The sequence below is a fragment of the Cibotium barometz genome, chromosome 37 (assembly GCF_041138505.1).
Source record: "Cibotium barometz isolate CiBa-2024 chromosome 37, ASM4113850v1, whole genome shotgun sequence".
Classification (NCBI taxonomy): Eukaryota; Viridiplantae; Streptophyta; class Polypodiopsida; order Cyatheales; family Cibotiaceae; genus Cibotium; species Cibotium barometz.
In genome coordinates this window covers 36,120,544-36,144,005 of record NC_141082.1, presented here as the reverse complement: position 1 = coordinate 36,144,005, position 23,462 = coordinate 36,120,544, and the positions used below count along the sequence as shown (strand labels likewise).

Sequence of the window (23,462 nt, the reverse complement as noted above, 5' to 3'; positions counted from 1 at the left end):
CATGCAGATGAGTGGCACATAGACCCTCCACCGGCCAACGTGGCCAAAGAGAGACTCTGGCGGTTAAGGATGTGGGAGGGTCAGCCTCTCACGAGTCTCTAGTGGGACCCGGGAGAGTGGACATGGTAGGATCCAAAGAACAATGAGGAGATGCCTGGCACCCCCTTTTTGCTTACACTGCATGACTAGGCCGCAGGATTCAGATGTTAGAGGTAAAGGGCACTCCAGTGGCAGCTGGACATTGGTGGTCTCAGGGCCTCTTGCCACACTTTCTCTCAGATTTTTGGAAGTGGTTGTGGGATAGTTTTCAGGTGTGGAAGATCACCCTTTTCATGTGGCAACAACTGGCACATAGGAGCTTAAAAGTTGACACGTGGTTGGCCATTGGGGGTACACCAGCATTATGTCCGAGATGTGGCCATCCCCAGGAGTCTCATCGTCATTGTCTGTGAGATTGTCTAAAGGCTCGTCAGGTTTGGCAGAGGAAGGCAAGAATTTAGTAGAGAACCTCTCCTTGAACTCTTTCCATGATCTAACAGGATTCGGTGAGAGCTTCTCCGTGAGCCACCAATGGGCAGCAGTGCCTTTCATGAACATGCTTACATGCCGGATCATGGATTTCTGAGTGAAATCCTCATCACTGAAAGCAATATCAAACTGGGCAATAAAAGCAAGTGCCTTTGATGCATCATATTCTCCATGATATGTGTCAAACTTCACAGATTTGTCTCCGGCTTTGAAGTCACGAGACTTTGATGCATGTGTGTGCATCTCAACATGTTTTCCCCCATGTTTGTCCATTGGGACAGTCCCTGTAATTGGCATCATTTTTGGACCAAAAGGTGATGCATAAGGCATAGATACAAAAGGTTGGCCTGGAGTAAGTCACAAAGATAGCTATGTGCTAAGCAGCTACCCACCACAATCTTGCAAACTAATGTAGAGTACCTTAGGGAGGCTACTATTTATATGCTAGGAGTACCTTAGGGAGGCTACTATTTATATGCTAGGAGCTAGAGGTCTGCTTCAAAGAAGAGGCAAGGGAGGCTACTATTTATGCTAGGAGCTAGAGGTCCGCTTTAGAGAAGAGGCAAGGGGAAGCAACCTCGATCGGGGATGATGGAGTGGCTACCATGCAGTCCTTATAAAGGGGTGAGGACCAAAGGAATGAAGTGGCAACACAAAATCAAGGTGGATAGACGTAGAAGTAGGGGGCACAATGAAGGCCTGGCGTGGGTAGGGGGGGTGAAGTAGACACATGCCACAAGGGGGAGATACTAGCATACATATGGGTAGAGAATGGAGGTCAAGGGATGGCACAAAAACATGTAAACGATGGGGGTGACCACATCATGCACATGGGGGCTGAAAGCATGCATACTTATATAAGCTATAAGAGCATATACAGGGGAGATGAGAGCATGCATACTTATATAAAACCTTCTCCTCCTAGAGCGGCCATGCTATGGCTCACCCTAATCCCCCTTGAAACACATCTAACAAGAGATTACCTGGTGAACTGCATCTGTCGTGAGGATCTTTCCAATGGCCGAGCTCGTAACTCTTGAGGGCTCCAAGCTCTACAACTCCTTGAGAAGCAATTCCACCGCATCTCCCGCGAGCGTTGTCACACCGTCGCGTTGTACCACGACTAGAGCCGCTAGCTACAGAGGATACAAGGACCACTCGGATCTCTGCTGACGGAGGAGCTGACAGCACTGGATATGGCAACATTTGTTGGAGCTTGGGACCGGACACCATCTCGTTATTTATAACGGGATGACTCAGTGGCCAGATTCAGGTGGGTTGACTTGCTTTCCAGTGGGAGGTGGCAGTAGTACAGTGGACTATGTGATGGGATCCCGGGAGGCAGCAGATATGGTTTCTCACTTCACCGTACCACCATGCCCCATTGGGGCGGATCATACATACCTATCCCTCACTTTCAGGAGCTTATTGGAGACCCACCCACCCATCATACAGCCACCACGCACTATTTTCCACTTCACTCAGGCCCTAGCCGATGTGTACGACTATCATGTTCATGATCAGCTATTTGCCTTAGATCTATTGGCACCCATGGCTATGCTCACCTCCCAGCTCTGACATGTACTGCACTCCACAGCTGCGAGGAGTTTCCCATACCACATACAGACAGGACAGTCACCTACATTTGGGAGCATGCCCCAGAACCGATGGTATGATGATGAGTGCAGAAACCTTTACCGCAGTCTCCGAGTGTGCAGAGGGCTCGCGGGGAGATCACCCAGAGGCAGGCAGGCAGGAGGATGCATACTCTCACCCGCCGTAATAAGCGGCAAGCTTATGAGGAGGCTCAGTACTGGGACACATATCACATGCTCATGAGCAGAGATGCTACTGCTGCTTGGAGGAGACTCAGAGAGCCCCGTCCTCCCACACCTATTACCGATCCTCAGACCTGGCAGACATATGCAGAGAGACTTTATGATGTGCCTGCATAGCTCCCTATACCACAGCCCACAGAGCCATGCTCCACAGTCTCCACCTTCTTCACCCCACCTATGGTTAGGAGGGCCATATGCCGTCTCCAACATGGATGGGCGACAGATCATACAGGATTACAGGGAGAGCATCTCATCTATGCTATTGATACATTGGCACCATTTCTTGCTCATCTCTTCAATAGAGCTCTGTTAGAGGGGTTTCCGGCTGAGTGGACGATGCACACTATTGTGCCGATCCATAAAGCAGGAGATGTACTAGACCCCGGAAAGTACAGGACCATCATGATTGGCCATATATTGGCCAAACTATACGGGGCAGTTTTGGAGGCAGAGCTGAGCACTCATGCAGAGGTTGGGGGATTTAGAGCAGCAGGCTAGGCAGGCTTCCGTCAAGCCTTCTCGACCATCGACCACATTTTTACATTGAGGTACTTGATTGATCAGGCCAAGGCACGGAGGGAACGGCTCTATTGTTGCTTTGTGGATTTCCGCAAGGCATTTGATACTGTGCCCAGAGAGCGCCTCTTTCGGCGACTACAGACACTAGGCATACCTTCAGACATGATGTGGGGCATATACAGGCTATATGAGCAGGTCTTTGGGAGAGTCCGATGCCCAGGAGGCTTGTCCGACAGAGTTGCTAGCACCATTGGTGTGAAGCAGGGGTGCCCGCTCTCCCCCACGCTCTTTGGGCTCTATATTGATGAGGTGGTCGATTACATCACGCAGGTCGATTACATCACACAGGGAGGAGACTCTGGGGTTAAGCTCTCAGGTATTACTGTCCATGTTATGCTTTATGCTGATGACATCGTCTTGGTATCCGACACGCAAGTTGGGCTTCAAAGACACCTTGTGGCTCTTGATGACTTCTGCGCACAGCAGGGTCTCATAGCAGTGAGCCTTGGGAAAACCAAGGTTATAACTTATGATCTTCCACACCTCACCCGCCGCAGTCAAGAGCCACACTACACTCACATTAGTTGGAGGGCGGGTCGAGGTGGTGAGCTCTTATGTTTACCTTGGCATCACATTTACTAGCTCAGCTGGACGCTTCTCCATGGCTCAGGCAGTCCGAGACAGTGACCCAGGGGTATGCAGCTCTTGCTGGCCTTGAGCATCAGTGTCATCAGGCACATTTTCAGGAACCCCGCACGAAGGGGTGGCTCTTTGATACATTAGTGACACCAGCCTTGATGTATGGAGAAGCGGTTTGGGCACCAGGGCTTGCAGCCTCCACATGGGTACAGCTGGAGAGACCACAAATCTTGATGCTGTCGAGGATGATACGCAGCAAACCATCCGTCCCGCACGACATTGTTCGAGCTGAGTTTGCTGCAGCACCTATGGCAGTGGAGGCATTGTTCGAGACGATCTACTTTATATACAGGATGAGGGAGATGCCCACGGAGAGATTATCTCGCCGAGCTTCTGAGGCATCTAGACAGTTGGTCGAGGCTGGACACACTGGATCTTGGTATGCACAGATGCTACAGTGGTTCTCACATCATGGGATAGACATTGAGCGGTTGCCACCTTTTCAGTATGATTAGTCTGCTCCACGGGGTTACCTCTCTCTCAATGAGAGGAACAGAGTGATGAGACAGGACATATGGCAGCACTACATACAAGAGACATGGACAGCACCAGAGAGCCCACTACCACCGAAGATGCTGTATTACAGAGACCACTTTATGAGCATCTCAGGGGATGGGTTTATACATCGACCGCGGTACATGGATGTATACATGCCACACAGCTCTCGCGTTGCTATTGGACAGCTATGAGTCTCATCACATCAGCTAGAGATAGAGGCTGGGAGAGCGGCACGGGTTCCCAGAGCTGAGCGGATATGCAGATTGTGCCGCGAGGAGGTGGAGACTGAGGATCACTTTGTATGTAGATGTAGAGCCCACAAGGGGGTCAAAGATAGATATGCAGGATTGTTTGAGGAGCACTCTTCACTACATCAGTTGATGGAGGCCTCGGACCAGCGACAACTACTAGAGCTTCATAGTTCTCGAGAGAGACTCCTCCAGACACCCGCTCCCACTAGGGATGGGAGACAGTCCCAGCTCACAGATTTCTTCCAGAGAGCTATGCCAGTGCCAGCTGATGTACCACGTGGGGTGACCGCACAGAGAGCAGAGGAATTGAGAGCCAGGAGGAGACCTAGACAGACTGGACATAGAGCACCCCGACTCCGTCACCGAGAGATAGCAGCTATCCGAATGAGACACCAGATGGAGACACAGGAGAGGCTAGCTCGCTTTCATTCAGACTCAGGGTACATGTTCACGCCATTCACAGCCTTCTTTTCTTTCTTTTCTTCCGATGACCGGAAGAACACAGTTGTATTATTTTTTGTCTCATAGGCCGACTTTGGCCTCTCATAGACGTTAATATATCTTTCTTTCTTTCTTTCTTCTCACCTCACATCACTCACATACTCACTAGCATGCATTAGAGAGAGATTAGTAAGAGGATAAGCAAGAGCAAGACTCTATTGCACAATGGGAGAGTATGGTGTATTATGAGAGAAATTCACTTATATATATGGCCATAAGTGTTTTGTGAGGTCCTTGCGCGCCGGCTCTGGGGCTCTTGCCCGGCGGCGGAAGCGGCGTCGGCCTCCCGCGCGGGGCGGGGGTCCTGCACACTTGGGGCCTCGCCCGTGGGGATGTCCGGGACGAGAGGCTAGCCCGGGGGCGGTCCCTCCGAGGCACAGCCGATGATCCCTTCCCATAGAACAAGGTCTTCTCAGGGTTTAAACTGATTAACGTAACTAATCGTATCTAGTTGTTTCTCAGGAATTCTCCGATCCAGCCTAATCCCATCTAGCCCATGGGTTAGGCTTGGTGGGATTCCTTTATAAAGATTTGATTGGGTTTTTGCCCGGATACCGACGAAAAGAGTTCCCAGGTCTCCTACCCGGCGATTCATAAGAAAATCAAATAGGCACACCACATACACACCCAATATGAAATTGCCATTTATAACAGATTCGACTGGCTTTAAGACAATCCTTGAATAAAATCATAATATTTCCGATCATCATTTTTCAAAATTCCAAGTCCATTGTATTACAAAAATGCATCATTTGAACTCTCCGTTGAAGACCAGCTGGCCAACCAACCAGATCTAGTATCAAATTTTTGTTTCCAAAAACTTTTCCTTTTTGTCCATTAGATATCTTCCTCGACGTACGCCTGGGTGTCCTAGCAACCGTGAGCCCGTGCATCGCCTGGTCAGAGCCCTTTCGGATCCTCCTTAGGTGTCCTAGCACTTCACTCAGGGACCGCTTCGTCGGCCCTTGCCCATCATACCGGAAGCGCACCATTTTAACCGTACCGAGGTTGGTCGAGACCTCGGCAGGCTTTGCCACGGGCGACGTCCCTTGACGACTCCCCGCTAGCTGTTCCAACGAACCTCCTTTAGAAAAACATAAGCTAAATGCTTCCTCCAGCATTCTGGCGTAACACAGTCCTTTGAATGAAAAACAGAGTTTCCAATGCAAGTGAGATTCCACTTTGAGATTGGTTCCAAAGACCCTTTTTCCAATAATTCCCAGTTTCATAATGAGGATCCTTGATCTCTCATGAGGGTAATCTACCCGTTATTTTATCCATTTATCCAACTAGATTCTTGGTGAGATTGGTCAGGGAAAAACTAGATTAGTTCCGGTGGTCTATTCTTTGGATTGAGTAACTGGAATTGGTCACGAAGTTTTTGTCTGACTCAGATCGAGAGAAGAACAATTAGATTTACTGTCCGACCTCACGTAATCTAACTAAATTCATTCAGTTTAGTTCTACCATGATTACTTTCAACTACTAAACATCTATTGTTTTGGGTAAATATCCATTTAGTGATTTTACCAATTCAATTATCCAAGATTTTCTTTTTCCCAAATAAATTCTCAACCTTAATTCATTAGGTAGAATTATGATGGAAATTCATCTTTTGACATTAGAATTTAATTCAAATCCATCTTTTCTCAATTATCATGGAAATTCATCTTTTAATTAAAATATCAATACCTATTTTTTTGAATAAACTTGAAATCCGTCTTTTTCTCATTTCAATGAGTGCAATCCAATTATCATGGGAATTTCTCTTTTTCCTAAATTAAATCTATTAAAATTCTTCTTAAAAATTACATAAAAATAATCATTAATTTCTTTAAGCTAAAAATTTCACTTTTCTCATCTAAATATTTGAATTCCAATATAGTAGGACTTCCTCTTTTATCATTTAAACTTATCTATGCAAAAAGATAAATTTAATTAAATTTTTCTCTTAAAATTTAAATAAAAATCTCCATTAATTACTTTGCACTAGGAATTACACTTTCTTCATTTAATTAATTATATTCCAATATGGTGGAAATTGCTCTTTCATCATAAAAATTTATCTATACAAAAAGATAAATTTAACTATATTTTCTTTTAAAAATTAAATAAAAATCTTCATTAATTCCTTTGCATTAGGAATTATACTTTCTTCATTGAATTAATTGGATTCCAATATGGTGGGAATTCCACTTTCATCATAAAAATTTATCTATACAAAAAGATAAATTTAACTAAAATCTTATTTTACAGAAATTTTATCACAGCTCCGCTGCTATTACTGATAATTCTCAATTTAATTGAGAGAATGAAGTTTAATATGATTAGTATGATTAGAATGACCACTAATTGGATCATTATCCAATTATGGATTGATTCATAATTTCTCTATGAAATAAATATCATAAAAGCATTGAAAAGCTATTATTTTGACCTCCAATCAGACAAATATAAAAATTACTTTTGGATTAGAGAAATGCTTCATGAGAAGCTTCATTTGGATTGAGAATAGGTCATAGGAATGACCTTTCTTTGGGGGGAGAGAGAGAAATGCTTAAAAACCAATAAAATTAAGCATAAATAAAAATTTATGTGTTTCTTTATTACAATACATTAAAACATTTCAATAATATTCAAAAGCGATTCAAATTAAAGCTTCTCAAGCTTGAGAGGGGTTGAGAAGAAATAAACATTTAAAAATTATAAAAAAAAGACCATAATCCACTGTTTACCTCCTAAAATGCTTGATTCTTTAGTCACTGTAGAGGCTTGCAACCAATCAATTGGTTTGGTATGTCGTAGGAGTCACTAAGGAAGATTGAAGAGAGAGAGAAGCTCCAATCTCTTCAATTTTGTAGAGATTTTTAGAGGATAATAGAAATTAAGCTTAGTTTAGAGTAATACTGGCATAGTTTAGTTCACAGATAATAATACAAAGGAATGAGGGTTTATTTATAGGAGAGGGAGGCCACTAACTGAGTCCAACTGAATTCTAGAATTTTTCAGCTTGAGTTTGACTGAATTTGGACAAGTTTTGGACTAGTTTGGCTTCCTTTTTGATTTGGTTTGATTTAGGAGAGAGGAGAGATAAAAATATCCTATTATTTTTGAGTTTTAAACTCATCCAAGCATGTGAAATAGGCGCTTCCTTGAAGGTCTCCATTTTTCTTACACGTGTCAAAAATGAATGATTACTCCAAAATATCTCATTTTTTTATTAATACACCATAATTTTTAACTAATAAACCTAGTACTTGGTCAACTCTTCGTCTTATGTGGGCATTTACTCATTTTTGGGTATTTTCTTTTGTTCTTTGAATATATCTTGTCCCAACACTTGGATTAATCTTATTGGTCCATAGGAACCTTAATTTGACCAAAATAAAAAAAATTTCGAAAATCTGGACCCTTAAGCTAAGGTCTTGTGAATCAATTTTAATTAATTCCAATTGCATCTTGGAAAATCTATTTTGATTTTCTGTTTCAGGGAAACATTTTTTTGATATTTGAAGAATTTATTTATCCGAAAATATCTCAATTTTGATTTACCACTCTCTAGAATTTTTTATCTCACTAAGTAAAACAAGGAAAAATGATATTTTCTTGTATTTAGAATCATAGAGTGATTACAAGGGATTGAAGTAGAGGCTTATTTGATATTCAGGCTGAGGAGGAATCTTAAATTCCCCCACTTGAAAAATGCGAGACGTCCTCATCTCGCAAAGTGAGGGTAATCCTTCGCCAACTCTTCTTCTTTCTCCCAGGGTGCGTCTTCTAGAGGGAAGAACTTCCACTTTACTAAGAATTCTCTGAGGACTCTACTCCTGAGAATCTTCTCCCGAACGTCAAGGATTTCCTCAGGTTGGAGTACCATCTGGCCTTGAGTCGGAGAGATCAATTGTTCATCATCAAGCACGTGATTCGGGCTAGATACGGACTTTTAAGCAAACTGACATGGAATACATCATGTATCTTGAGATGGGGAGGCAGAAGAAGTTTGTAGGCTAGATCGTCCACTTTCTTTATGACAGCATACGGCCCACAATATCTGGGAGAGAGCTTCTTGTACTTCCCTAAGGATAAGGAACTTTTTTTTGGTTGTACTCGAATGAAGACCATATCTGATTCTTTAAACTCTCTCTCGGATCTCTTTTTATCTGCATACTGCTTTTGTGTGTCTTGGGCTGCCTTTATATCTTTACAGATTGATTGCATTTGCTGGTCTATGTCATCAAGCATTTGTCTGGACATTTTGACTCTGATCAATGGGTCAGACCAAGTCAACGGTGTAAGGCAATCTTGTCCATACAAAGCTTTGACAGGACTCATCCCAATGCTCCGATGATAAGAAGCATTGTAAGCAAATTTGACCAGATGCAAATGACTTAACCACTTCTTGGGTTCCCTGCTACAGCATGACCGAAGGATATCTTCAATTACTTGATTCACCCTTTCCGTCTGGCCATCTGTTTCGGGGTGGTAGGCTGTGCTGAGATTCAAGGAAGTTCCTACTACTTCAAAGAATGCAGTCTAGAATTTCGTTGTGAATTTGGGATCTCGGTCACTTACTATCCTCCTGGGTAAACCATGCAATCTGAAGATCTCCTTAAGGAAAACTCTGGCAACATCCACTACAGAGTATGTTTCTTTCACTGGAATCAGATGGGCAACTTTGGTTAGCCTGTCAACTATCACAAAAATGGAGTTGTAACCTGATTGCACTGAAGGTAATCGAGTGACAAAGTCCATAGTGATGCATTTCCACTTCATCTGTGGAATGTCTAGAGGCTGCAGTTTCCCTGGCATCTTGACTCTCTCTGCCTTGACTCTTTGGCACATTAGGCGAGTATACTTAGATATCATCAAAGAAGACAAGAACAAAATCATCCAAGTATTCTCTGAGAATATCTTGCATAAGACGATTGAATGTCGCCGGGGCATTAGTTAATCCAAACGGCATGACTGTGAACTCATAATGCCCATAGCGAGTATTGAATGTTGTCTTTGGGATGTCTTGCTCCTTGATTCTGATCTGGTAGTACCCGGATTTGAGATCTATCTTTGTAAACATTTGGGTACCACTTAACCGATCCAGAAGTTCATCAATCCTAGGAATAGGATACTTATTCTTAATTGTTAATTGATTCAGTCCTCTGCAGTCAATAGAGAGTCTTAACGTTCCATCTTTCTTCTTTTGAAAGAGAACGGGCGCACCCCAAGGTGAGACACTGGGTTTGACGAATCCCTGCTCTAACAGTTGTCTTAACTGCTCCTTAAGTTCTATGGCTTCAGGGACTAGCATTTTGTATGCACGCTGGGCTACCGGCTGAGCTCCGGGGGTTAATTCGATCTCATGATCTACTTCACGAGACGGAGGCATCTCAGTCAGCTCTTCAGGAAATACATTTGCATACTCACTTAACCACTCTGGTTCTTTAGCCTTGCATTTTATGTCTACCGGATTCATTTTAACGACATACACAGCTTGCCTTTTTCTGAGCCCTTTTAATAATTTGGAAGCCTTCAAGAAAAAGCACCAATCTTGGTCAAAAAACAAGAAATAGCAAAAAGTCAAACTGGGTTGACTACGAGCTAGGTGCATCACTGGCAAGGGGAGACAGAGCCGGCTGAAAAAGCTAAAAGCCACTTTTTCAAAAAGCAACTCCAGGGCCAAAAAGCAAGGTCCTGAAGGCTAAAGTTAGTAAAGCAAAGCATAAAAGAACTTAGAAAAGCTCGTCAAAAGGGAAAAGCAAAGCAAAAGCATGATGGTTGGCAAAAAGCAGGGTGTCTTACAAGTATAAAAAGGCTTGAACCTCTCCCTTCTCATCATTGTTGAAGGTGGGAACTTTTCTTGTAGCACCTGGAGCTATCAACGAAGTTGGAAGAACATCTTCTCCATCATCATTATCACTTTCATCGCCACCTCAAGGCTGTTATTGCTGTGCGCAGCCATCTGCACCTGTTTCAGTTCTCTGCCGTCGGCCTGCGCTTGTCCCAGTCAGCGCTCCGCTGTCCTGTAGTAGACATCTATGCCACCCTATAATAGCTGTGTGCTGCTGTTGGCTGCCACCAGCGTTGCCAGCATTGCCAGCATTGCCAGCTAGCCAGCCAGCCAGCAGGTAGCGTTGCTGCCAGCCTTTGTGCTGCCTATTCTTGCCCTTGCGTTGCCTATACAAGCCCCCCTTGCAGCAGTGCTGCCAGCTAGCTACCGCAGCTAGCGTCAGCCGCCTGCACTACTGCTGCCAACAGCCATCAGAGTTGTCGGAATCATTTGCTTTTTTTTTTGTTAAAACACTGTTTATATTAAATAGTAAACTGTACAGTCATCACCAACTCCTCAGTGCTTGTACCACCTGTGCTTCCTCAGCACCATCACCCGGACTTGTCCATTTGACGCCTAGCAAAGCATCTAACAGTGCTTCTCTGCTACTTTTGAGCCATCTATAGGTTACCGGCTGAAGATTTGATTTGATACATATATATGTATATGTTTTTCTTCGTGAGAGGACTCGCTTTGAGGTTTGCGTTTGCTCCAACTTGGGCATTGAGTCTACTACTGATATCATCCCTTGAGCACGTGGTGTACAAAGTTCAAACTACGGACTTGGACTTGGACTTGGATTTAGACTTGGACTTGGATTTGGATTTGGATTCATTGGAGTTGAATTCATTGGATTTGGATATTGGATCTAGTACTAGCCCGGTGAGAGATTCCTATGGGTCATCCCCGTGGTGTGCTCTGCATCAAAGATCTCGTACCTCGACATTGACATCGACTTGGATATACTACATCGACATTTTGGTTTCCTTTGGAATTCATGGGTGTATTGATCCTGGCTAGCATGCCCGTGGATTGTTCTTGAATAAATTCTTGAAAGGGGGTGGGGCTTGTTCCCCGCTCAGTGTGGTGTACCGTGCAAAGTTCCCTATTCCCTTTTTTCTGGCCCCCTTTCCCCACCCACATTTCGCCTCTCTGCCCCCGCTGCCCAGTTCGCCATTTTCGCCCTTCTGCCCCCGCTGCCCAGTTCGCCATTTACGCCCTTCTGCTGCCCCCCGCCAGTTCGCATTCTCTGCCCCCGCTGCCCAGTTCGCCATTTTCGCCCTTCTGCCCCCGCTGCCCAGTTCGCCATTTACGCCCTTCTGCTGCCCCCCGCCAGTTCGCATTTTCTGGCCCCGCTGCCCAGTTCGCCATTTTCGCTCTTCTGCCCCCGCTGCCCAGTTCGCCATTTACGCCCTTCTGCTGCCCCCCGCCAGTTCGCATTTTCTGGCTCCCTTTCCACACCCACCCCTGCTCAGGCCCCCAAGGCAGAAACATAACTCTCTCTCTCTCTCTCCTCCCTGCCTGTGGGAAGGACTGCAGAGTGATTTGGAGGAATGGCCCCGAGTCTCCAAGAGAAACTCGAGGCCCTCGAGATGGCAATGAAGGCATTAATCAAGGAGAACAAGAAGACATCCGATTCCAACCTCAATGAGGTGGAAAACAAACTACACAAGCACATCATAGCTCTCGAAGCACGGGTCACGAACCTCGAACAAGAGAACACGGCACTCAAGGAGGAGGTGAGTGCATTGAAAGTGGAAATGGTAGCCATCAAGAATGCTGAGAAGGAAGAAGGGGAGATCAATGACAACACTCTCACGGCCATCAAAGAAGAGATCTCCAAGGAGATCACAAAGGACATGGAGGGAAAGCTCGAAGCCAAGCAGTCAGGATGGGTCGAGGTGGTGAAGAAGAACATCCGTAAAGAAGTGAGAGAGGAAACTCAAAGGGAAGAAAACCAAATCATTCACACCACCATTGAGGAGGAGAAGATGAGGCATGCCCGCCGCCTCAACATTCGAGTCACAGGTATAGCCGAGACACCCGACTCCACTCCCGAGAAAGATGGACAGCTTCTATGCATGAAGCTCGGCTACAAGGAAGAGCACCCTCTCCCCTTCACCAAAGCATGGAGAGCCGGGAAAGACTCAACACGCAAGCGAGCCCTCATCCTACAGTTTGCAGGAGAGACGGAGAGGGTCACCTTCATGAGGAAGAGGGTTATACTACGGGGTTTAGAGGGAGCTCCTATTTTCTTGGATGATGATCTCACGAGGATGCAGCTTGAGCATAGGAGAACTTGCATGCCACGAGTCTTACACGCGAGGAGAGAAGGCAAGAAGGCCTTCTATCGAGATGGTCGGGTCATCATTGATGGCCGGCCCATGGATTAGCGGTTTGGGGCCTATGGGACACAGACCAGGCCACTGACAGAGATACACATAGCAGTATGGAACTGTAATGGTTCACTATGGGTGCAGCCTGGACGACTGGAGCATGTTATGGTGGGGAGAGAGATCATACTTCTGACAGAGACACATCAGAGCCCAGAGAGAGGGCTACCTCGAGTAGAGGGATTCCAGTGGGAGTCAGCATACAGGAGGACCACACGCCAGGGTACCTCGAGAGGGTCGGGGGGAGTAGCAGTCCTATTCAGATGAGAGCTACAGGGGAGACTGAGAGTGGTAGCACAGGATCCAGAGGCCAGATACATGTGGATCAGCTTACAGCTCTCACAGGACAGGGTTATATACATAGCTCTATGTTACTTTTCTCCATCAGGATCCTCCTATGTCATTACAGAGGACATGCCACAGGAGGAGGAGATAGGAGCCTCGCCATACACTTGTCTGTCAGAGGAGATTATGCATTATTCTACACTAGGGGAAGTATTTCTTACGGGCGACTTCAATGCCCACACACAGAGCAGACAGTGTGAGGTGTATGACTATGATGACATGGAGATCCTCCACCCTGTGGATCCAGAGGAGATAGGGGCTAGTCGGGCATCAGAGGACACTGGACCAGACAGAGGACATTATGGGGACCACTTACTAGAGTTGGGAGCCAGGCATCGTCTCGTTATTTATAACGGGATGCTACAGTGGCCGGGATCAGGAGGGCTGACATGCTTCCCACATGGGGGTCATACACGGACCGGAGGCACGGTGGTAGACTACATTATGGGGTCTTTGGAGGCATCACAGCTTGTCACCTCATTCTCCATTCCACCTCGTCCTATTGGGGCAGATCATACATAGTTGGCATTTTCACTAGCCGGATCACCAGTATCACCAGCCCCCCACATACCGACGCCACACACTACCATCTACTTCACACATGACATGGCAGACATATACACTGGCAGAGTAGAGGATGGGCTCCTACTCATGGATCCCCTGGCATCTATGGATACCATTACAGCCCAGCTCGCATCACTCCTACACACGGCTGCATTACAGAGCTTCCCACATCGTGTACACTCAGGAGAGCCTGCGAGACCTGGGACTATGCCCCAGAACAGATGGTATGATGACGAGTGCAGAGCCCTATACTCACGACTCCGCATACAGAGAGCCTTGGGAGCCATCACAGAGCAGGAGTCGAGGAGAGAGATGAGGAGACTTACTCGCCGCAAAAGGCGGGCCTTCGCAGAGATACAGGAGCTAGAGATCTTTCATTTCTTCATGAGTAGAGATAGCCCTGTCTCATGGCGGCACTTCAGAGAGCCCCGGACCCCGACACCTATTGCAGACCCACAGACATGGCACACATATGCAGAGGGTCTATACCATGCCCCACAGCAGCCACCTATACCTCAGCCACAAGAGCCTCGACCTACCACAGCTAGCTTCTTTACCCACTCGATGGTACAGGAAGCTATCCGCCGCCTACAGCATGGACGGGCCGCCGACCATATGGGCCTGCAGGGTGAGCATCTCATATATGCAGTAGATTCTTTAGCTCCTTTTCTTGCACACCTGTTTAACAGGGCACTAGCAGAGGGTTTGCCTGCGGAGTGGACGATGCACACCATTGTGCCGATTCACAAAACAGGGGATATGCTCGATCCGAGCAACTACAGGACGGTTATGGTTGGCCACGTGCTGGCCAAACTCTATGGTGCAGTGCTGGAGCAGGAGCTTAGCTTATATGCTGAGCGAGCAGGTTTACGCTCATCAGGGCAGGCAGGCTTCAGGAGAGCTTTCTCTACCACTGACCATGTATTCACTTTGAGATGTATGATTGATCAGGCCAGAGTGAGGAAGAGAAAGCTCTATTGCTGCTTTGTGGATTTCCGCAAGGCATTTGACACAGTACCACGAGAGAGGCTCTTTCAACGCCTGCAGTCTCTTGGCATACCAGCAGATATGACATGGGGCATCTATGCATTATATGAGCAGGTTTTTGGGCGAGTCAGATGTCCAGGAGGTATGTCCGAGACTATTGCTAGCACCATTGGTGTGAAGCAAGGATGCCCACTTTCCCCCACGCTATTTGGGTTATACATTGATGAGGTGGCTGACTTCATTACACGGGGAGGTGGAGATGGAGTTGATTTAGCAGGTACCTCAGTACATATTATGCTCTATGCTGATGATATTGTATTAGTGTCTGAGTCCCCCGGTGGTCTACAGCAGCATCTACATGCACTCCATGATTTCTGCACACAGAGGGGTCTTACTGTGAACCTTGGGAAAACCAAGGTTATGGTCTTTCATACATCGAGACAGGGCAGGAGTCAGCTGACATTCACTCTCGCAGGATGCCAGGTGGAGGTGGTGACATCATACGTGTACCTAGGGGTTACCTTCTCTGCAGTAGCCACACGCTTTACCATGGGTTCAGCAGCCAGAGCTAGATTGACACGGGGATATGCAGCATTGGCTATGCTAGAGAGACAGTGCCACCAGGCGCATTTTCAGGAGCCCCGGACGAAGGGGTGGCTATTTGACACATTAGTCACACCGGCATTGATGTATGGAGCAGCAGTATGGGCGCCAGGCCTTGCTACCCATTGGTGGACACAGATAGAGAGACCACAGGCCCTCATGATGGCACGCATGATACGCAGCAAACCGTCAGTACCTCATGACATTATCCGAGCAGAGTTTGCTGCGCCTCCTATGATGGTAGAGGCTATATTTCAGACTATATGCCTGCTAGACAGATTCAGAGAGATGCCACAGGACAGATTATCATACAGAGCTTTTCAGGCATCTAGACAGTTGGCTGAGGCAGGAGACAGAGGATCATGGTATGCACAGGTCACACATTGGTTCTCACAGCATGGCCTAGACATGGATCATCTACCACCATTCCAGTATGACAGGGATGCACCACATATCCGTCTCTCTCATAGTGAGAGGAACAGAGTATTGAGACAGGATCTATGGCAGCTCTATACACGAGAGACATGGATATCGCCTACACAGCCTCTTCCACCGAAGATGCTATACTACAGAGATCACTTCATGAGTATCACTGATGATGGATTTATAGAGAGGCCTAGATACATGGAGGGCTTTTTACCACACGGCTCCCGAGTGGCTATTGGTCAGCTCAGAGTTTCATCACACCGATTGGAGATTGAGACTGGCAGAGCAGCACGGATCCCCCGAGAGGAGAGGGTATGCAGATTGTGCAGAGAGGAGGTGGAGAGTGAGGAGCATTATGTATGCAGATGCAGAGCATATACAGCCATCAGAGAGAGATATCCCATTTTATTCAGAGAGCCACATTCCCTACGCCAGATCTTTGAGGCAGCAGACCAGCGCATACTGGGGAGATACATTCTAGACATACAGCGCCACAGAGAGACATTATTACAGGCTCAGACAGCTCCAGAGGGGGGGCGACAGACACAGATTACTACATTTTTTCAGAGATCCATACCCCTCCCAGCCCCTACACGGCAGGGAATTACTCTCGAGAGAGCAGAGACACTTAGAGCCCGCAGGAGACAGAGGACACCTGGCTTTCGGACACCACGCCTATACCAGAGAGAGATGACAGAGATCAGAGCTCAGTTTCACAGAGAGGGTGAGGAGCGACTGGCTCGCTTCAGAGCACACCCAGGCATGTTCTTCAGGGAGCTGTGGACACCCCCTTCACTGATGTATACCATTTTATACCCCCAGTATGGTACAGGATGGAGCTAGCTAGGTTGCATATCATGATTGTATACTCCATGCATATAGCTTTGCATTCTCCTAGTAATAGAGCTCCATCCCCTACACACCCAAATTCAGCTTTTTTATTCAGTACTTTTTCATTTTGTTGGGATGACAGAGGATACCCCATACATGTACTCCGATTTGTCTCATAGGCCGAGTTCGGTCTTTTGGAAGACGTTAATAAAATCTTTCTTTCTTTCTTTCTTTCTTTCTATATCTTTATCTGTTGGATACGTGGTTGAGTCTATCACGGGATGCCCTATTGAGCTTACATTGTATGCATGTTTCAGTTGTGGTTTTGCCGTGACTTTTATCACATGTGTGCCCTTTCTAAGAGGCAAGAAGCCTTGGATTTAGAAAGGGCTATTAGACGTAGACTGGCTGCCTTACACAGAGAGTACGAGAAACACCCTCATGCTCACTGGGTTGTAGATTCTTTATGTAGTGTTAGGGCAGAGCTTCATCACTCTCTTGAGCAGGGTGCGAAGTACTGCTACCATGCCGAGGAATTGGTTTGGACCCAAATGGGTGGTAGATACAACAAACACTTCTTTGCTACTCACGGCACATCTCATGCCAGAGATGGTGTCAGGGAGCTGCAAGATTCACATGGCACTCTTCATTCAGATCCTCTTATGGTTAGACAGATTGCCACAGATTTCTATCGCCAGCTTCTTAGCAGTGAGCCTCATTCTGACTTGAGACACAGGGCACAGAGGAAGGTTTGGAATGCAGTGCCACATTTGATTTTTGAGGAGATGTGCGCCATTCTGGATGCCCCTTTTTCTATGCAAGAGTTCAATAATGCTCGTCATGCCCCTTTTTCTATGCAAGAGTTCAATAATGCTCGTCATGCCTTGCCTCATCAGGGGAGGACGGTCTCTCCCCTGTTTTTATTGTTACTTTTTAGGATGAGATCCGCGCAAAGATCACATCGGCTTTCTAAAAGATGTGGGACACATGTTCTATGCCTTCTTCTCTCACTGAGGGGCTTATCTTCCTTATGCCTAAGAGTGGGGATAAGAGCTTGATTGGACAGTGGAGACCTATCACGTTACTTGGGATTGCGTATAAGGTTCTAGCTAAGGCAGTGAGCATTAGATTGTAGCCAATTTTGCAGGATGTCATTCATGATACTCAGAATGAATTCTTACACGGAAGGAGCATCTTTGATAACATTTTGTCATTTTGGGAGGCCGTGGAATGGGCCAAAGTGAGTAATCAGCCTTTAGCCATTCTGCTTTTGGATTTTAACAAGGCTAGACAGAGTGGATTGGGACTTCCTTGAGGGTACTCTTAGCCATATGGGTTCCTCTTAGAGATGGATCAGGGGAGTTTCATGCATGTATCGTGATGCCCTCAGTAGTATGCTTGCTTGCGGTGATAGAGGAGACCAATTTCAGATCTCTCGCTCAGTACGATAGGGATGCCCTTTAGCCCCATTATTATATATCAGAGGCCATGAGCATCTTCCTCCGTTCCACTGCTAGTATTTCTTGATTAAGGTTGCCTATTCGTAGTTAGGAGGAGATGGTCGACTCTGAGTTATCTGATGACACAACCATGTTGTTGGAGGCCTCACATGTTTATGTTCCTTCCAGGTGGCAGTGGAAGAGTTTTGTTTGGCAGTAGGGGCCCTTATGAATTGGCACAAATTTGTTGGTTTTTGGATTAGTGACTCGCCAAGAGTTGCTTGGAGTCACAGCTTGGTTTTACTTGGATCAGTAGAGGATGCACTACTAGATATTTGAGATGCTAAGTTGGGGTTGGAGTTTATTAGCCTCCAGACCATTGGTGGCTAATCAGGTATTACTTGCCTGAGTTTGGTTTATTGCCTCTTGTTGGTTCTTCTCTCGTGCATGCATTGGTTAGTTGCGGAGGTTGATCCGTAATTTTCTATGCTCGGGTTTGGACGGCACCATAGACACACGTGCCAGGGTAGCTTGGCTTACAGTTATTCAGCATAGATGAGAGGGGGGGCTGAATATTATTGATCCGGATGTTTAGTGCAGGGCGTTGCTTTGCAAACTTGTGGTTAGAGGTTTCCTACCAAGCAGTAAGCCTTGGAAGGAGTTTTTCTTGTCTCAAATTTCCATATGTACACCCTGTTTTGGGAGAAATTGGCTGCCCAGTGTATGGTTTTAATTCACGGAGACAGATATCAGGGCACCATCTTTCCCTTTTATTGTCTCCATTGTTAGAGCATGGAGAAGCATGAGACCATTTTTGCGACAGAGGCTTCCTAGGTCTTTGGATGAGGCTGACCGATAACCTATTATGTGGAACCAATTCATTAGGGATGAGGCCAGTTGGCCACTTGGTGCATCTCGCTACATGCAGTGGTCAGGATGGGAGAGATGTGCATATACAGTTTGTGCTTGGAAGACCTTTAAGAGTCTTCCGGTGGATCAAAGAGTTGCATCCATTTAGCATCTTCGGGGCTCTCGCATACGAATTGATCAGATTGATGCAGCTATACCGCATGAGTGGTCCTCTGGGACCTTTCATGGAGATTATCATCTGAGATCGCTAGGCATTTTTTCTAGGATAGGCGTACCTCTACAGGTCATTTCTCTCCCGGGCGAGGAGGCTACAGATTGTATCATCTATTCTATCATGCCTGGATGGAGATTGAGGAGATGTAGCATGGAGGGGATCATTCCTGATGCCAGGCTTAGACTTTAGTCCAGTGAGGATTGTTGGTCGTTCGGGGAAGCACCAGCTTATTGATCCTTCTTCTGAGATAGTGACTCATGGCTCTTGGTGTTTGTGGGTGTATGGTGGCAGTCCTATCAGATATATTCAGTGGGATCCAGGTGAGTGGGAGTGGATTGATGTCTCCAATCCCATCACGTCTGGAATGCCAGGCTTTTTAGATGCATAGGATCGCTACTCTCAGGCCTCATTGGGAGAGTTTTGATATCTCTCTAGAGATACAGAGTAGATATTGGCATAGGCTTTGGCATTCATACAGAAGGAGCCAAATCTCTTGTTTCTTTTTGTTTTTTTTACATGGTGGTCTCTCTACCAATCAATGGAGATCCGTTTTTGGTGTAGCACCTATTTTCCCGAGATGTGCAGCAAATTCTGAGACTGTGCAACATTAATTATGGGGATGTAGCACTCCACAACGCATTTGGGGTTCTATAGCCTAACTTATCGGCAAATTGAGTGGCTGTGCCATGTATGTTACTTTGGGGGCAGTTGCTTGCCTTTCCCAGTCTGGTCCGTTGCTTTTCTATGAGGGCAATGATACAGACATTACTATTTTAATTTGTAGAGGTATTGCCCAGCATGGTTTGTTGTAGGATGTCCCTCACTCACATTATACACCCCCAAGATAGAGGATTGACACCAGTTGGGAGATTGTTGCTAGTATTATAACAGGAGAGCTAGATGCATGGAGTCTATTGAGGGCATCCTGATTTTTGAGTCTCAGTGCATTAGCACTATATGGGGTAATATCATCCATACTCTCATGGCTACTTAGGCTCGTATTCAGGGGTCCTCTCATTCCGCGCAAGCAAAGCGCGTTGTGTTTATGCGGGAGTGGGACCATGGCATTTTCTTTTCCTCTAGTCCCACTGGTCTTTCATGGCACCATGATGCTCCTCAGTGGTTGAGATCACCTTACATATTGGGGTGATTCTATTCTATTCCGGCTTATAGCCATGATTGTTGTATGCCTTTTTCATACTTAATAGAAGTCTCTTTCTTGGCAAAAAAAAAGAAAGCTTGTGAAGAGGGTGTAGTAGGGATTCACTCAGCTTATGAAGGAAAGAGCACATTTTTCTGCAAGACAAGGATGTTCACAAGGTCAACCAACAGCCAGCCTTTTATACACAAGGGGCCGATTTAAGCATGTCCGAGAAAAAGCAAGTTTCCTCCAACAAACATGTGCCTACAGACACTCAAAAGACTAGCACTTCTTACCCTTAAACTTGAAGAAAAGACAAGTATACAAATGCTAAAAAAGTACACCCAAAATAGCATAAATACTTGCTTTTCTTGGATAGTGTATAAGCCCTGTAGTGCACCCATGCCTGCAGCCAGATTCAGCCGTACTGTTTGCCCCGTAGACACACACGTGAAAGCCTCCGCTGCTGTACATCAAACGCAGTCAGACTTCCATGCCTGTGTCTGTCAAGCAATCAGCGCCATCTGGCAGCCAGAAAGCTTGCCCAGCAAGCTACAATTCACAGCCTCTCCTGCACCCTTCTATAGTCATGCCTTATCCATACATGCGTTAGGGTTTTCCCCCTTTCTCTCAGTCGTCTGCTCATCTAAGGTAATGCTGTTTACAGCTATGTACAACAAAAGTGTGCAGTAGAGCCAAAAAGCATAAACCCGTGCACAGGATTCAGCCTTCTGCTGAACTCGATGAGCTCTCTGTATGATACAGCCGATAGTCTCAAAACCTCACGTCCAGAAAAACTATCAAGGCCTAGGGTTTCACTCCCAAACACACGCATACAAGGACTTCTAGGGAACAAACAACGTACACAAGCACGACAAAAAGGTCTTTCTTTTTCCATAGATATGCAACAATTAGAAGAACTGTCTAAGCATACCTAACCATAGCGTCTTCCCCGTTGACCTCTGGCTCTGCTCCATCTTCCTTTCTAAGTGTCCTCAAAGATGGAAGGCCGACTTGAACCCGATGAATGTATTCCGTACTGAAGACTGCAGGCAGGAGGAAGGGCAGTAAGAGGACGAAGCTGCGGGAAGAGATTGGCAAGAGGAGGAGGGAGGCGAACCAGAGGAAGAGGTGGGCTGGAGTAGAAAAGCGAGAGGGGAGGGGGGGACTGGGTACAGTATTCATATTGCTCTTTGGACCTTTTTTGGGGCTTCAAGGTCGTCACGTGCGATGCAGCCCACTGGAATGCCCATACATTAGGTGGCAAGTGCTTCTAGAAGTAACACATGTTGTGCTAGGCTTGGGCCAGGTATAGAGAGATATTTATTCTTGCCATTTCATTAAGAACAGTTTGGCTGGTTGAAGATGCACTATTGTAAGAGAACATTAAAAGCAGTGTTCGGGAAACTCTTTTTACTGAACCTTTACATGAATCCTATTTGGCCATGGCTGAGGAGGAAATTATCATTTTGAGTAGGCATTTTCTTTATATTTTCTCCAAAATATTACTAAATCTTGAAATTTTTGAAGAGGTTTTTTTCCTTCTCCCATAATTTTGAGAAGGTTTTTCCTAAAGTTGAACAAGTTCTAGGCTAGGTCGAACCTATCTTTTCCCGAAACCTGCTTAAAAGGGTTGACTAGAAGTAAATGTTCTTGAGTTTTATTATGGGGAAGTGTCCCTGCAAGTGGTATAGCAGACATGGGCAAGGATAAGTTGTGTAAAGAGGCTGAAGAAGGTTATTATGAGCGAGAAATACTGTTACCATTTCTTTTGCATGACAGTGAGGCTTGAATCCAAAGCACAACAACGAAGTATTTCAGAGTGATGATGGTGGGGGGAGCTGGGCCATAGTAAGGAAAGGGTAAAGAGGGGTAAGGGTGGGTGGATATGAACGTGCAAGCAATGGGGATGACCCAAGGACCACAGTGGGGGCCAGCGCTTGAAAACTTACTATCATATCTCACACTAGATTTTTTTTGCATGTACAATTTTAAGCACAAAACCTATGCTTTACTCCTATAGATGACTGCAAATGGTATATGGTGGTGTATTGTTCAGAACTTACAATGAGGTATAGGGTACTGTTATTATTTTAAATCGTACCCAAAAGCAGACCACAAGGGAATACTGAGAACCAGCCTTCTTCTGTACCCAGGTCGAGATTAGCCGAAGTTACACCATGGTTGAATGGAGAGAAGATTTGAAAAGTATGCTAAGCAAATCGGGTGCTGATCCAGGGCTACCAAATATATTTCTCTTCAGTGATACACAAATCAAGGATGAAGGTTTTGTTGAAGATATCAATAATCTGCTTAACTCTGGAGAGGTACACAGCATAATGACTCAGACTGTTATTAGCAAGTAGCAAACACTCATCATAACTACTTCCTAACAATTGATGTGTAGAACCGTTGTGTGTGTGTGTGTGTGTGTGTGCATGTGCGTGCACGTGTGTGGTGTCTCAAGTATTAGCAAATAAATTCGGTGACAGGTTCCAAACATTTTTCCTGGTGATGAGAAGGCAACTATTCAAGAAGCTGTGAAAGAGAAGGCGAAAAAGAATGGAGTAGAGCTTAATACCCCAGTAGAAAGCTGGAGACATTTCATAAATCAATGTAAACAGAATCTTCATGTTATTTTTTGTATGAGTCCAGTGGGGCAAGCATTTAAAGACAGAATACGGCAATTTCCATCACTGGTCAATTGTTGCACCATAGATTGGTTCCAGGTAGTCATCATCACAAAAAAACAATTTCAATAAGCTACTAGTTTTAATCCTTTCAATTAGAATCCTTGTAAATGTGGTCAAGTAAACATCCATACAGGTATACATACATACATACATATGTGCCATTCATAATTACAACCAGCACACATAAAATGCATACATACATAGAACACATAAAATGCATACATACATAGAACACACGTGTACATGATGCATAGATATAATACATAAACACACACAATACATACATACATACATACAT

The 23,462-nt window shown here is 45.6% G+C and overlaps 1 protein-coding gene across 9 annotated transcripts in view; it reads left to right on the top strand.

The window, feature by feature from the left end:
• The window catches only part of LOC147617231 (uncharacterized), a 258,130-nt gene that overhangs the window by 130,593 nt on the left and 104,075 nt on the right, over positions 1–23,462 (top strand). For all 9 annotated transcript variants that reach the window (XM_086776855.1, XM_086776859.1, XM_086776858.1 and 6 more), the window contains 2 exons: positions 22,628–22,798; positions 22,964–23,200. In XM_086776855.1, the coding sequence (XP_086632981.1) occupies positions 22,628–22,798; positions 22,964–23,200 (408 nt within the window). The remainder of the gene's footprint in view (positions 1–22,627; positions 22,799–22,963; positions 23,201–23,462) is intronic.